Genomic DNA, 14,399 nt, shown 5'->3' on the forward strand with positions numbered 1-14,399 from the left:
TAGTGAAGCTGTATTTAAGAACTGCTCCCTTGTGAATATACTGCTGTGATGCCAGATGCCCATTGTCTTCTGGCCAAAGTTGCTATTTCCTAGATGACTGGTAGGTGTGTATCTTGGCTTCTACACCTTCCTTCTTTTCACTTCTCTGCTGGAATAATCTCATTAACTACTATAACTTTCAAGTGTCCTTTTAGCAATCACTACAGCAGATGCAGTAAAATACACATAACTTGCCTGTTTTTCAAAATATGCAATTAAGTTCTTACTGTAAACTAACTGGCAAACTGCAGCAGGATTTATATATGCTTAATAATAATAGGTTTATTCTATTAGGAATGTTGATTTCCTTGTTATTTGTGTTTATGTGTATTGTGTTATGTGTAAAGTGCTTCAGCAGCATTGAGCTAGATGTTGCCATACTAAAGACTAGCAAATAACATTAAAGATTTTTTTTGAAGTTTGGTTTGTTCTGGGGAACAATTTTGCAGGAGTGAGGGTATATATACAAATTCTTACATATGCACACACTAATTACATTTTGGTGATTTTATTAACTTACCATTTCTTTACAGTTGAATACAAGACATTTTCATTGGTTGCTTTTTTTTGTCTCTGGGCTTATCTAGTGTGCATTTTAATCTTTCCAGCACTGTAGATGACTTGACCTCTCTGTCTCAGAGGATCCATGTTTTGTGAAATAGTTTGATGTGAGCAGTTTATTGTGTCAAGTGGGTCTAACCTTCACTGAAATCTTTGCTTTTCACCTTTGTAGAGAGACTCTGCGGGAAGTACTGCACCTTCTGAAGAGCACTGGTAATTCTCAAGTAGAGTACATTGTTCGCGTCATGAAAAAGTGGGCCAAGGAGAACAGAGTCCCTGTTTGAGTCAGTGTCACAGAATGAACCAGGTCAGTTGCTACTGTATGTCTGGCTGCAAGACAAGAGTCTTGGTTTCTCCTATGCATTCTGGGTATCTCCTTCCTTGCAGGACTTTAGGCATTCAAGCAGGTTGACTCAGCTGAGAAAGAATGTCCTGCAGTGAGATTCAAAACATACAGCAAATTGGTTTTTTTTGGGGTTTTTTTTGCTTTCTTTTTTAAATTAAAACTTCATTGGTACTTTTTCTGTTGCACCACTCTATTCCTCAAAGATTTTTTCTTAAGAGTAGTTTCAACTGTGTACAAAATCAAGGTGCTCCTCAAATGTTCTCCAGATTCCTCCACAAAAGTTACTGAACTGCATGGTGGGTTTTTTTTTTCCAGCATCTGGAGAAGAATCATTTGTTACATGACTCAAACAAACCTACTTCAGCAAGTGATGGAATGTGGCAAATGGAGATGGTGACAGTGATACCACTAGGCAGTACTAGAGTATCAGATAATACAAAAGGCTTAACATAGAATCATATGATCATAAAATGGCTTGGGTTGGAAGGGACATTAAAGATCACCTAGTTCCAACCTGCCATGGGCAGGTACAGCTTTCAGACAGCTTTTTTTTTACTCAGAGCTGCTCAGGTTCCTCAACGCTTTCTCCTACCTGGCCTTGAACAGTTCAAGGGGTGGGCCATCTACAACTGCTCTGGGTAACTTGTTCCGGTGCCTCACCACCCTTATAGTAAAGAATTTCTTCCTGATACCTAAGTTAAACATAATCTCAGTTCGAAACCATTCCCTCTTGTCCTGTCACTACATGCCCTTGTGAAAAGTCTCTTTTCTTCAGGACTTTTAGAGATTACCTATCTGGGGTAAAATACAAACCATATTCTGAGGAGTATACTTTTCTGGATGAATTTCAATTATCAATACCTTAATTTGGGGTTTTTTTTGTCTGTAAGGATTGTTTTCTCTCTTATCATCTTTTTCAGTGCATGGAGACTTACTTGACTGATGGTATTGTTCAATCTCACTTTGAAATTTAACACTCAGGACATTTATTCATGTCAATACAGTTCCCATGAGAACTTTCGCGATCTGATTGATAAAAAGATCTTTTGAATTATTTTCTTCAGCATTTACCACTGTTGTGAGCAATATATTCATTATACTTTTGGATTTATTATGCTGTCCTGTTTTTTTAAGGAGAACAGTTCAGGGAATACATAATACTAGGAGAAGACAACAGCTGTAACATAAAAATGTCTTATACATTTGATAGTAAAAAACATTTGTATATTATTTGTAAAAGAAAACTTTACATTTTTTAATTTGTAAAATACCTAAGAAGTATTTTTTAATCTTTTGAGGGGAATTCAGAACCACATTCTCTGTGCATTGATTAAAGCTTTTTTATTTGAATATACAGTTGAATGTCTGATTGGTCTGTGTTGCTTCATACTGCAGAAGTTGAAATAGTATATTCATTTTGCTGTGGAAGAGGGCAGGTTTGTGGCTGATTGTTAAGTGCATGTTTATTAATCAGTCAAAGGTAAGCCAATGGCCTTGGTCCTGATCTTATAGCAGTTTGCTGAAACTAAGGCAGCTGGGTGTATGTAGAACGTGCACACCTTTCTGCCATACAATGTGTCTGGTTTTACTGCTTTAAGCAAAAAATGTGGGTATCATTGTTCATGTGTCTTGAAGTACATTGATAGTTGTGGTTACTTGTACTTAAATCTAGAAACTGATCCATCACACTAGCAACAATAAGCTTTTCAGCACGGTCAATGTTACACTCATGCCAAAGAGGTGTGAAAGGAGCAGTATTTTCTCTGAAAGTAGTTACAAAACACTTCACTCATGAACAGCATTTTTCTTTTTCATCTCAGTTTAATTAACTTGGAAACAGATTGGGAATATAATTATGAATCTTGGTACAAAGCTTCAAAAAATCATATTGGTGGCTTTGTAGCAGATGTTAAATGCATCTAATTACTCCTTTTATTGAAGCTTAACCTGCAGGAGAGCTGAAGAGCATCCAAATCCATTACAGACCATTTTATATGTTGGTTGAACCTTCTGAAATAAGTGTGATGGCTTTGCAGCATAAGGGCTTGGGGGCCAATTTTATCTTCTCTTGTCTGTGTCAAGAAGTTTTCATGCAGAAGGGAAGAATTTTTTTTTAAACTCACCTTCATTTATTGTAGCATAATACCATATTTGATATGCTAAATAACATGGGGTTTAGCACAGTGCATTTTATTGACTGGCAATAAAGCTTTTGTCATTTAAGATAAAACAGGGGACTGTAAGGTTTTGCCTTGAGCAGTGATGAAATAAGGTATTTTACATATTGTCTTAGCATTTAGGTCTTGGTAATAGAACAGATATGTAGGTACTATTAAAATGCAGAACAAGAAGACTACTGAAATACTGCTGTTTGTTTTACCTTAGAAATACATCTAGAATGGGTGTTCCATTGTTTAATCTGAGGTCATATTCAAAGAACAGAGATGAGAAGTTGCCTTAGCTGATACAGAAATTAAAGGTACTAGAGAATAGATAAAATTTTATCCCTGTCCATTTCCATATTTCCCTAAACTGGAAATTTAAGGAGTCAAGGTACTCTAAATAGGATGGCTAGAAGTGAAGGCAGATGACCTATTAAGCAAGCAGGCAGTGAAGAATGCATGTGCAGAGTCAGGGAAATCAATACATTTACTGGGTCAAGAGTAAGTGAATATAAAATTGAAACAGTGGCATTTCAGATAATGTAATGAAAGGAAAAGTAAAGCAGAAAGAAATTGATGCATCATTATAATTTCAAGGAAGAATATGGAAATTAAAGTTATTTCTTCTACTCTGAATAAGCATCTGATTCTGGAAAAATAAGCTACAGATAATGCACAGAAGGACTGTGCTAGCAATCATAGCATTAATAGTGACTAGTGGAGAAAGCCAAACCCCAAACAGCATGTAACTGCTTTTAGTTGAGTGCTGACCCATTCCTGATGGATAAGAAAGTCAACTTTGAATTAAACTTGTTAATACCTGAACAACAGCTATGACAGTAACATCAAAGTGAATTAAACTGGAGGTGACAAATTCACTGTGAAAGAAAAGTCATGTTACATCATAGCTCTGGACTGTAGCAGGCATTTAGGCTTATGTGGTTCCCTCAGCTGGAAGCTGGCTCATAGATCTTCATAAGAAAGCTGAGCATGAATGAGGAACTTGACTATTAGGTAGTCAGACACAAAGTAAACAATTACCTATATGACTGTTGCTACCTGTAGCTTCACTATATGGGAGCTATACATACATTGAAGAAAACATCTAGATTTTGCCTACTGGTTTACTCTTTGACCATTTTTCCTCTGTATTTCTCCAGAAATGACTTCCACTCACTCTTTTTGAAGTTTCATTTCCAAATTTCCCTCTTCCCTTTCAGTCTATGACATGGTGATTGAATAACTAGACAATTGCATGAAAGTGTTACCAGTAACATTAAAATCAAGTGATTAATCAACTGATAGATAAGCTGGCCTGACACTATGTAGTGCAAGATGGTAGATTTCACCAGTATTGAATCTAATAACTAATTCGACTTATCATAAAATATTTGCCAGAAAAACTTAAGAGTGTTAATTTGAAGATGGATAATGAAAAATCCATAATTTTATTTTGAAATTTATTCAAATTATTAAATCATATTTCCTTTTTAGGAAATTGTACCTTAGTTCTAAATTCAACTTGTTTAGCCTTGTTTTCTAATATTCAGTTCTTCCAATGTTCATCATAGCTGTTAACCATTAAAGCCTGGCATTTTTGGTTTGGTTTTTTTGTGGTTTTCTTTGGAGGTTTTGTTTTCATCTTTTAGAGTGCAGCAAGTGAGTTCTTGTTTATATGAAAGACAGCTTCCCCTGTAAAGGTGTTTTGCTGGCTGGAACACTGGCAGTTGGTTTGCCAACAGATTTTTTTTTTTTTTTAAATATGGCTGCTTAGCACTGGGCATAATTTATCTCTGTATGTAACATTGGAATATGCTTCTCCATAGTGCTGCTTGCTATTCTTCTGCATGGGTACTCAAAGACTGCATTCACCCTTTTTGCCACATTATCATGGGAGAACCTTGCATTAAACTGGTTCTTGGCTGGGACATGATATCTAAGATTTTTCTAGAATTGGTATTTTTCAGAATATAGTCTGTCCTCTGAAAGAGACTGCCTACCTTTTGTTCTACAAAAATACATTTTGTTCAGATTGGCTCAGTTTTCCAGCTAATGCAGGTATCTCTGCATGACTACTTATCTCAACTAATTACTAGTTTGTTTCTCTGTAGCTATTTATTAGCACAGTTTTACAGCTATATCTGGGTCATCAAGGGCTATTTTGGATCCTCCATATTTCCAGGATCAACCTTGTTATTGATGGCTGATGGCTGCTTTTCATAATTTATCATTCTCAATTTATTTAACATGTACCTTTCAGATATGGTATTGTGCTATGCTTTTAAATTAGGTTTATGACACCAGAAATGTATGCATTGCAGTTGAAGGAACTGCAGCGCTGTTACATTCAACTAAACTTATAAAAGATCCATGTCATAGGAGATACTTCCCATTCATTCTTTATTAAATGAGCCTTTCAGCATCCCAGAGATGCTGAAGATGCTGATAGAGTCCAGTTGCTCAAGTCCTTTTGCATAATTTGTAACAACTCTTCTTTTGGCCCGGCAATCACATTTAGCCACACACACAAAGGTTACCTTTGACTTTGTAGAGTTTAAGCTTTCATTTGAAACAAATAAAGCAGGCATTTCACATCTCTGGGCATGGGACAGCTCCTAAATTCCTTATAGGTCTTGCTTAATTGATGAATTACACTAGCATCTATTTGTAGATTTAAAAATAAAAGTAATGTCTCTATTTAGTAAGATCTGTGACTTTTGAGAAGACAGTGATACAGTGTATTCTTCAAATAAAAAGAGAACAACTGTTTCAATTCATGCTTACATGCTTAAATTGTGCTTAGTTGTTTCACATTGTATTATTCTTAGTAATTCTTTAGAAGAGTTTTAAATAATGCAGTAAAATAAATAATGGTATTTAATATGTTTTTATGATAGACCTTCAAGACCATGGGTCTTTATTTATTTGAACAGGAAATATGCTGTCTCATAGTTTGTGGTGATTCTCAGATACAGCTGAATCAAACTAAAAAGTGGGATACTATGTGTGCTGTTCCATGAGCCTAGGGATTGCATTGAGTTTTTTGCAGTCCTTAAACCACACTTTAAGCTGGCCTTTAACTGGAGACTAGTAATGAACCTTAGACTCCACCTTGATCACTGTAAGCAACTTCTATGTGGTCAGTTCTGTGAAAAAAACACAACAGTGCAGAATTATAAAAGGTAACATTTTAAGAACACATGTAATAATGTTGACATTGTTTACATCATGTAGTAAAGAACCATGCTCCAATTCCAACAGCTGCATTGCTCATTTTAACAGCTACAATTTTCTTGGATGATTTTGTCCTTCTTAAGCATGATGGGATCATTATGCATCTGTACTCTAAAGCTACTTGTACTCTTTTTGTTGCCTTACATTAATGGATGAGGCCATTATATGGGGAGCCATTATGTGACAAAACTCAGTATCCTATTTGCAGAGCTGGTGAACTACTCATATCACATGATGTCATTGTGTCTCATGCATCTGTGTGTGAAAGCTGTCTCTAAGAAAATGTTACAAATATTAAATTACAAAACCTGATAAACTAAGTCATAACCTGCCTGGTATATTCCCATACTGATGATTATCCTTATTGTTTTCATTCTACCAGTTCAGTCTTTTGTCTGACTTATTCATGATGCCACATGTGCTGAACTTAGTCATTAGTGAACAAACTGAGAAGCTGTCTATATAAAATTGTGGTGGTTTTCCCCACCATTTAAAGGCAGAAGAGCTATTTTCTGGTCACATCAAAGTAATTTCTGAGGCAAGCTTTACAAGACTCCTGACTCAGTTTAGCCAGTTGTTCTCAAGCAGGCTTTATCACTCTGTCACCTTTTCATTCTGCACATTCTCATTCCCTACTGTTTTCCCTTCCTGTCTCCCCATTAATGTGATGGGCCTTACAGGATTACCAGACTACTGCTGAAGTACTGCTGTTTTCCACTTCTCAATTCCTCCACTTGCACCACCTCTGAGCATGACTTGCCTCACTCCCACTTCACAAGCATTCAAGGCAAGATATTTTCAGATTTGTAAAACACTAGGTCCTGTGGAAGACTAGAAAGCAGCATGACACTAAGAATAACTCAGTCTCTTAAAACAGTGAGGAAGCGTTCAGATAAGAGTACTGTACTATTACTTACCAATGTCTGGGGTAATTCTTTCAAGGTCAGAAAAATGACATCTGAAATAGAACTGTTTTACAGAAAATGTTGCTTATCTTCACAAGCATTTTAGGTATGTATATTCTTAAAATTATTACTTCTATTGCTGCTATTCTACACTTGTTTTAATATGCTCAAAAAACTTCATGTCATGTCTTCTGAAAATCCAACTTGAAGTGGAAAGAAAATAGTTTTAAAGAATTTCATTTGTTTATTTAAATTACTCATGTATGAAAAATCGTTTTTCATATATAATTTTTCAGATGCTATTTTTAATGCTGTGGCAAATCAAACGCAACTTTGTGTTGAATCTGCATTTTCAGTATGTAGTTAATTCTCAGTGATAAATATGTGCTTTGCTTTTTTGAAGGCAGTTTGGCTTGGAAATAAAATCATGGAAGTATGAAAATGCTGAACTGCACATGCAAAGTATGCTTCTGACTATTCTGATCATAAGTTTGTATGAATGTTAAAAATGTGGTAATTTGTTTATGCAGTCACTCTCATCTGTCTGTGATAATGTGCACTTACCTAGGTGTGGAACTTGCATCAGTAAAAGCAGTTTCCAAAGTGCTGAGAGGCATTAAAAAACTTGGTTAGGAAATTGGAGTTTTGGTAAAACCAGCCTGAAAGTGAAAGGAGGAACAAAAAAGAAAAATATTTCTTCAAGGTCACAGCAAATATTATGTTGTATGTCTTAATAACTTTTAGAAGGTTGCTTTGCCATCTACCATGTATGTATTACATGAAAATCTCCTTTTTGGGAGGATGATCATTGCATGATAGGTGTTGTCTGAACAGTAACTATAATAATTTTAAACATATTACAGTATTTAATAAAAATAGGTTTCCTATAATTACCACAATATTTATATTTTGTTAAAAACTAGGAAATATCATCGTGGCAAGTGACCAAGGCTCCTCGAGCCAGCAGTCTGCCCAAGTCCACTCTCAAGGAGACCGAGAGTGTTTGTCTTCTCCTAGGTCAGCACCCACAAGGGAAACCCTGAGAGGGCAAATCTGTGGCACATTATCTTTTGTGCTTCTGAGAGTTACTTCCAGACCCTTTTACCTCATCAAACAGCATTACTACTGCTTTTAGTGTAGAAACTGCAATTCAAACAGAACTCCCTACCTGACTAGTCCTTCTTACTCATGTTACAGAAGGGTGGCAGAGCTACAGGAAATCATGACTCATATTCTTGTGTGGCTTTCACTGTTATTGGGAGAATAAAACCAGCAGACAACAATGCAGAGATAAAACAATAACCTGACTCCAAAGTTTCAGACAGCCTGGTAATCTTTGGCTGCCTCCAGGGGTGCTGGCCTGATAGAACAGGCTTTTCATCGGAGATAAGCATCCCATGCCACAAGGATCTTTAAAGAAATGGTGCAAATAAGGAAAAAAGTGAGGGACAACTCCCCAGAGCGCATAATCCCTCTCAATCTCTTTAAACATCTAGGTGTTTTTACACTTTCAAAGGAGCAAGTGTGAATCATAAAAGAGCTACCATTAAGGAAGTCCATTATTTTCAATTACAGCTCCTCTTCAGTTTTAAATTCTGCTTAGGTATGGTTTAAGTGATTGTCACAATCAACATGTAACAGGCAGATGCTCCTCAGTTTAAGTTTTTTTGCCAGTTCACTGAAGTCTGCTCCCTTTCTATATACTTGTATTTTTAAGGAAAAAAGTGTGTGTGTGTGTGTGTGTGTGTGTGTATGGGTATGCAGCGCGCATGCGTGTGCTCACACAAATAACTAGGTACTCCTCTACAAAATCCTTTCTGTGTTAATTTCTGATGATTTTTCTTGGTATTCTTCCTATCTACAAAAACAAACCAAACAAACAAACAACAAAAAAAGTCCAGGATTTCAACTACAAGGTTATTTTAAAGAACCATTGAATTGTTAAGGTTGAAAAATACAACTTTAAGTTCATTGAACTCAACTATTTGCTCAGCAGTACCCTAGCCACCACTAAGCCATGTCCCTAAATGCCACAGCTACACAGGCCTTAAATATCCCCAGGGAGTGTGAGTCAACCACTTCCCTGGGTGGCCTGTTCCATTGCTTGACAACCTTTTTGATGAAGAAATTTTTCCTAATATCCAGTTGAAACCCCCTTTGGTGCAATTTGAGGTAACTTTATCTTGTCCTATTGCTTGTTATTTTGATAATTCAGTGGCTTTAATTTTCTTGTCATCACTTAGAAGGTAACTAAATTTTCCCCCCTGTTTTTCCTTCCTTCTTAGAAAAGTAAAGAGTAAACCTGCAAAGAGGAATTTCCTAGGGATTCACTGCTTGTCAGACAAAGCTTCTCAAGGGCTGACATCCCCAAATTAATGTCATTTAAGACAGAGTCCACACACCACCTGGAATCATTACTACTATAGAAGTTTACAGCTTATTTGTCAAATGCAGTATACTGAGTTCACCCTTAGCACTAGGAAAGCTTAAGGACAAAAGTTGCATGCTTCCTCCAGCAAGAAATCTTAACACTAGAAGCAGAAATAATTAAGTAAAAAATAATATGGAACTAGAAAAGTGTTCTTATCTTGTTAGTTACAATTGATTTTGCTACTGTTACCCAAAGGAACAAATGACCCATATTCCACGTGGTAAGTGCACCTACTTGAGAGCTGATGTTTAATGTCTTAATGTTTCATCTTCTCTCCAGGCTCAGAAGATGTTCCCACAATAACTCCAAGCAGCATGCTCTTCCTTGGCAAGAATGCTCTCTCTGCTTTTTCTTCCTAACTTGGAACTCCATCTAAATGGAGCTCTTGAGGCTTTGAATTTTCTCTGAGGTTCCTCTAAGTCAACAGTCTTATATATTAGCTTAAAGAATGCTGCAATATTCTGAAAGCCTTAAAAGACCACCAGTCATTCAGAATTTATGTCAGCTTTAAATTTCTCATTGAGAAAATTCTTCTGAACAGCAGGGATTATAACACCCCTACCTTTGGTTGAAGAACTCACACTACCATGACATATCCCTTCCTGTAAATCCCTTGACTTCTTTCACATGAAGGCTTGCCCTGATTTCTAGCTTACATGAGATAAAAGCCAACATTTTGTTTTCATCAGCTACCTCTGACATACACAGTCATGCCATTTATTTTGTGTTGGAATACCACTCCTCATCTCAGCAAGTGAGCAGAAGATGCACCTAAATCTACTTCTAGGGGTAAAAAGCGCTTCCAGTTACAGGAGCAGTAACTACTTTTTGCATAAAAATTGTTACCATTCTTAAAACTTCCTACTGCCATTGAAACCTTGCACTTCTGGTCAGATTTGTTCAAAGCATTTCTTTAAAGCTCTGGAGAGGAGGTCACTGTCTCTTGGGCTCAAATTCTCCAGTAAGTGAGGCCTGAGCACTTCACAGGGAGCAAATAAAAACACAAGGGATAAAGTTCATTATCACAGTTCCTCTGCTTTGAAATTGTCACAAATTAATATTACTGCTCTGCCAAAGGAGATCCAATTATTTGAAGCTAAGGCACACAGCCTTTCTAGAATGAGTTTGGTATTTCTTTACCTGCCTACAGTCTTTTCAAACAGTTTACTTCACTGAAAAGTGTACTTCAGACTTCTCAAGGCTGTGGCAGAGCTGCTGATAACAGTTCTTAAATACATGTGCCTGAGTAAAGAAAGCTAGAGGTATATTCTTCAGGAAACAGTATTTTTACTTCAAAGAAAACAATATCAAAAATATGAGGGGGAGGAATCAGTTTTCTAAATGGTATGAAAGGCACTGGTGTTCATTTTGGAAAGAAAGCAGGTGGTTTATTTCTTGATTCTGGGCCTAAGAGAGAGCAATTTAGTAAAGCTGTAAGAGAAAAGAGAAATTAAAAAAAAAAAAAAGCACACTGGAATTCAGAAATCCTTATTAAACAGAAAACCAGCAATGCTAGCCATGTTGTTGGTGCAGTGGATTCTTGTGATGCAGCAGCAGTTCTAGTAAAAGCTCATAAACACCAATCTACCTGCAGTTGTATCATCTGACACAGCAATGGAAGCTGCAGCTGCTGTGCCAGCAGTTCCAGTGAAAGGACCACAACGATCAACAAGATGTGTGGTTGGACCATAAGAAACCAAGGATATAGTGAGGAAGCAGCTGATGGTCAATGAGGATATTCTCTGTCTTGAAGACTTCTGAGCAGTGGAGATGTGACTGCCACTAGTATGAGCTGGCTGCCACTACAGCTCCTATCTCTACTATAGATCCCAGTGTTCCCCTTAAGGAAAGGAAAGAATAAACTGCCATGCCACCTAAGCTTATTATGTAATATTATTACACAAGCAGAGCATTCCCATCCAAGGGCAAGAGGCTCATAGCTCATAGAAGTAAAGTAATAGCCTTTGAAGCTGAAAACAAGCTCTCTGGAGACAAATATATATGATGATAAGGAGAGCCCTGCTTTCTGCTAGGACCCTGGGCCTGCTGCTGTGGAGTGTCCAGCCCAGAGGAAGCTACCCAAGGGGTTCCATGAGGTCCAGGATAGCAGTGACCACCGGTTTGTAATGAAACATGGTACTCTACCACAACCAACACAAACAGCCCAAAAGCATGAGAGTGCTACAGAGAAGACAGTCCAAAGCAGAGCAGGAGGATTCCACCTCCACCAAAGTAGAGGCCTCTGCAATTTGCTGGTCTGTCTCTGTTTTCTGTATTTGAAACTGAGTCAGGTCAACAAACTGCCACTCACTGATGTGGCTGTACCATCTGTAGTTCCAAGCATCTACTTATTCTGATCTTCTCATACTGGTTTTCACCAGTGAAATAAAAAGCAGTTTCACTATCACCTAAAAATTACTCTCTTTGTGTAGTTGTTGAATTATTTTAAACTCTTAATGTGCCTCTCTGTGTCCTTCAGTTAACATACAAAGAGAAGGAATCTGTATTCAATGTTGGACTATTTTAGCATGGCCATATCCTGAGAGAAAGCAAGATAACTGGCAGCACATCTCCAATTACTTTTTTAAAATGACACTTGTTAAATTTTGTGTTGTACTGACAAGGGCAGGACATTATACTATGTACAGACAATACCTGAGATGGAGCTTAATGACAAAGAACAAAACAGGTATCAAAACAGAATAAATAGTGTGGATAAATTACAAATCAAAATTGTACAAACCTTGAACTCTTTGGTGTATTCAAAACCAAATTCCTTGAGAGCTTATGATCTAGTCAATCTCTTTTCTGAGTTGCTCTAGTAACTTAGACCAAATGTAACATTAACATATTCCAGTAACTACTATGCTTAAATCTGCTTCCAAGGTTCTTTTTGATTTAGTTCAGGTACTCAGAGCAAATTGTTTTTAATGACTTCACTTAAAATGCAGACATCCAGAACTGCTGTTTGTCTAGTTGCATAAATATATACTAAGCCTTATAAAAATGTTATGTGCATGCCAAGATGCTTAGAGGTTAGATAATACAGAAATACGAGGGTTTACTTGTCTAATTAAACTCCTAGGAGAAAGAAAGAGGGGGCATATAAATTACTATTTCATAGTTACCTCACATGTGAAAGGCTGCTTCTAATATCAAGGTTGGCAATTTCAGAACAAATGGTCACCTGAAACTATTTCCAAGAACTACTTCTGGTTTCTCTGTAACCCTGCCATGAGTTGAATGATGATTGTTTCTTTCCAGCTTTTTTTTCCTACTTTAAAAGCATGTAAAAATCTGACCAAGATGTGGTTCTACGTATATCTACACTACAAGACAATATGAAGCACTGGATTCAGATACTCGTAGAGCTGATTTTCTTCCGCCATGCCCTACATGGATTACTTATGAATATAGTTCCCTATATTTTAGTTAGGAGACTTAAAGACAGAATGGAGTTTTACATTACATACTTAAAATACTTAGTTTATCACTTTCCATGGATATATTCAAGTATTGTCTGTGAACAAACTACCTGTTGTATTCTTATTGTACTTATTTCAAGGTCTAGTCTCCCATCTGGTAATTGAAAACAAGGTTCAGCAGAGCTGCAGAAGAGCCTGTGACTTTCACATAAGATTTCTGTTTGATATGCAATAAACTGCTCTCTTTCTGAGGAAAGGCCCCTTTTTACCATCACAGGATTTCATGGCATAGATGACACAGAAACTTTGATGAGAATCAGAATCTTCCTGGCAGGTTCCACAGGTCTGGAGCTTAGGGATGCTCAATCAATTTGAATCTAGAAATACATTTCCTACTTTGTGCATCAGCTGATAGCTGTATGAAATTCTCAACAGAGAACAAGTGCAACTACCAAATTATGTTATTATGATGCTGAAAGCCAAAACATATTTGAGGAATACATCCACCTCTACTAAGTTTGCTAGTCGCACCACAACATGCAAGGCTTCAAGATAAAACAAGTCCTTTAGACTATAAAGCTCAATAAAGTTTCAAGCCTCAAAGTTTACATTTCTCAGATTGGCTCAGTCATTCCAGTGACTTGCCACTGCAAGCAGTATTCTGGGATGCCCATCACTCCCTGTTATGATAACTTTCAGTAACACTGTTCTAGTGTCACGAATCTTCTCTGGAGCCTAGATGAAATTAAAAAGTCAAGTAAAAAGGCTTCCTGTGCAATGATAGGGAAACATCAAGCACAGTGATGGATGTAGTTTGAAAAGTGGAGTAATGTGATGCACAGAAGTCTTTTATCGTTATGCAAAATAATAGCTGTAAATTGCTTGCTTTGCATGAGTACTTTTTAAAAAAATATAATAGACTTACTTCTACCTACTATTTCCGAGACTAAAAAATGCCCCAAAAATGGTAATGTCTTTTTCACTGCTTCCATGAAGCTAGAGGATACAATACTCATGATGTTCATAAGCTTCCTGAAACTTCATATTGCCTTGGTGGCATACCTCCAGCTGGAAATACCAGCCATCAGTCTGTCAAAGTAGGTGGTGACAGACTGAAACACTTGCAGGCGGCTCCTGCTCATGAGGGAAGTCTCGCTGTTGCTCAAACCCTGCCTTCCTCGCGTCGTCTCCTCTCTCTCTCTCACAGCTCTTTCCCAACAAGACACAACTGCTGCCTGCAGCCAGAGCTGGTGCTCTATAGACCAGGCATGGCCGCTGAACAAGCTCCCTGCCGCC

At 37.2% G+C, this 14,399-nt stretch overlaps 1 protein-coding gene across 6 annotated transcripts in view; it reads left to right on the forward strand.

Annotated features, from left to right (window-relative positions):
• The window catches only part of IFT56 (intraflagellar transport 56), a 55,904-nt gene extending 44,348 nt beyond the window's left edge, over nucleotides 1-11,556 (forward strand). For 2 of the 6 annotated variants that reach the window (XM_021552801.4, XM_085569886.1), the window contains exon 18: nucleotides 773-2,296. In XM_021552801.4, the coding sequence (XP_021408476.1) occupies nucleotides 773-884 (112 nt within the window). In that variant the 3' untranslated portion in view covers nucleotides 885-2,296. Of the gene's footprint in view, nucleotides 1-772; nucleotides 2,297-9,957 lie in introns of those variants that run through there. The other 4 variants (XM_021552803.4, XM_085569885.1, XM_085569883.1 and 1 more) reach the window with 4 other exon arrangements.
• Nucleotides 11,557-14,399: the final 2,843 nt, after the last annotated feature.

The sequence above is a fragment of the Lonchura striata genome, chromosome 1A, assembly GCF_050655825.1.
Source record: "Lonchura striata isolate lonStrDom1 chromosome 1A, ASM5065582v1, whole genome shotgun sequence".
Taxonomy (NCBI): domain Eukaryota; kingdom Metazoa; phylum Chordata; class Aves; order Passeriformes; family Estrildidae; genus Lonchura; species Lonchura striata.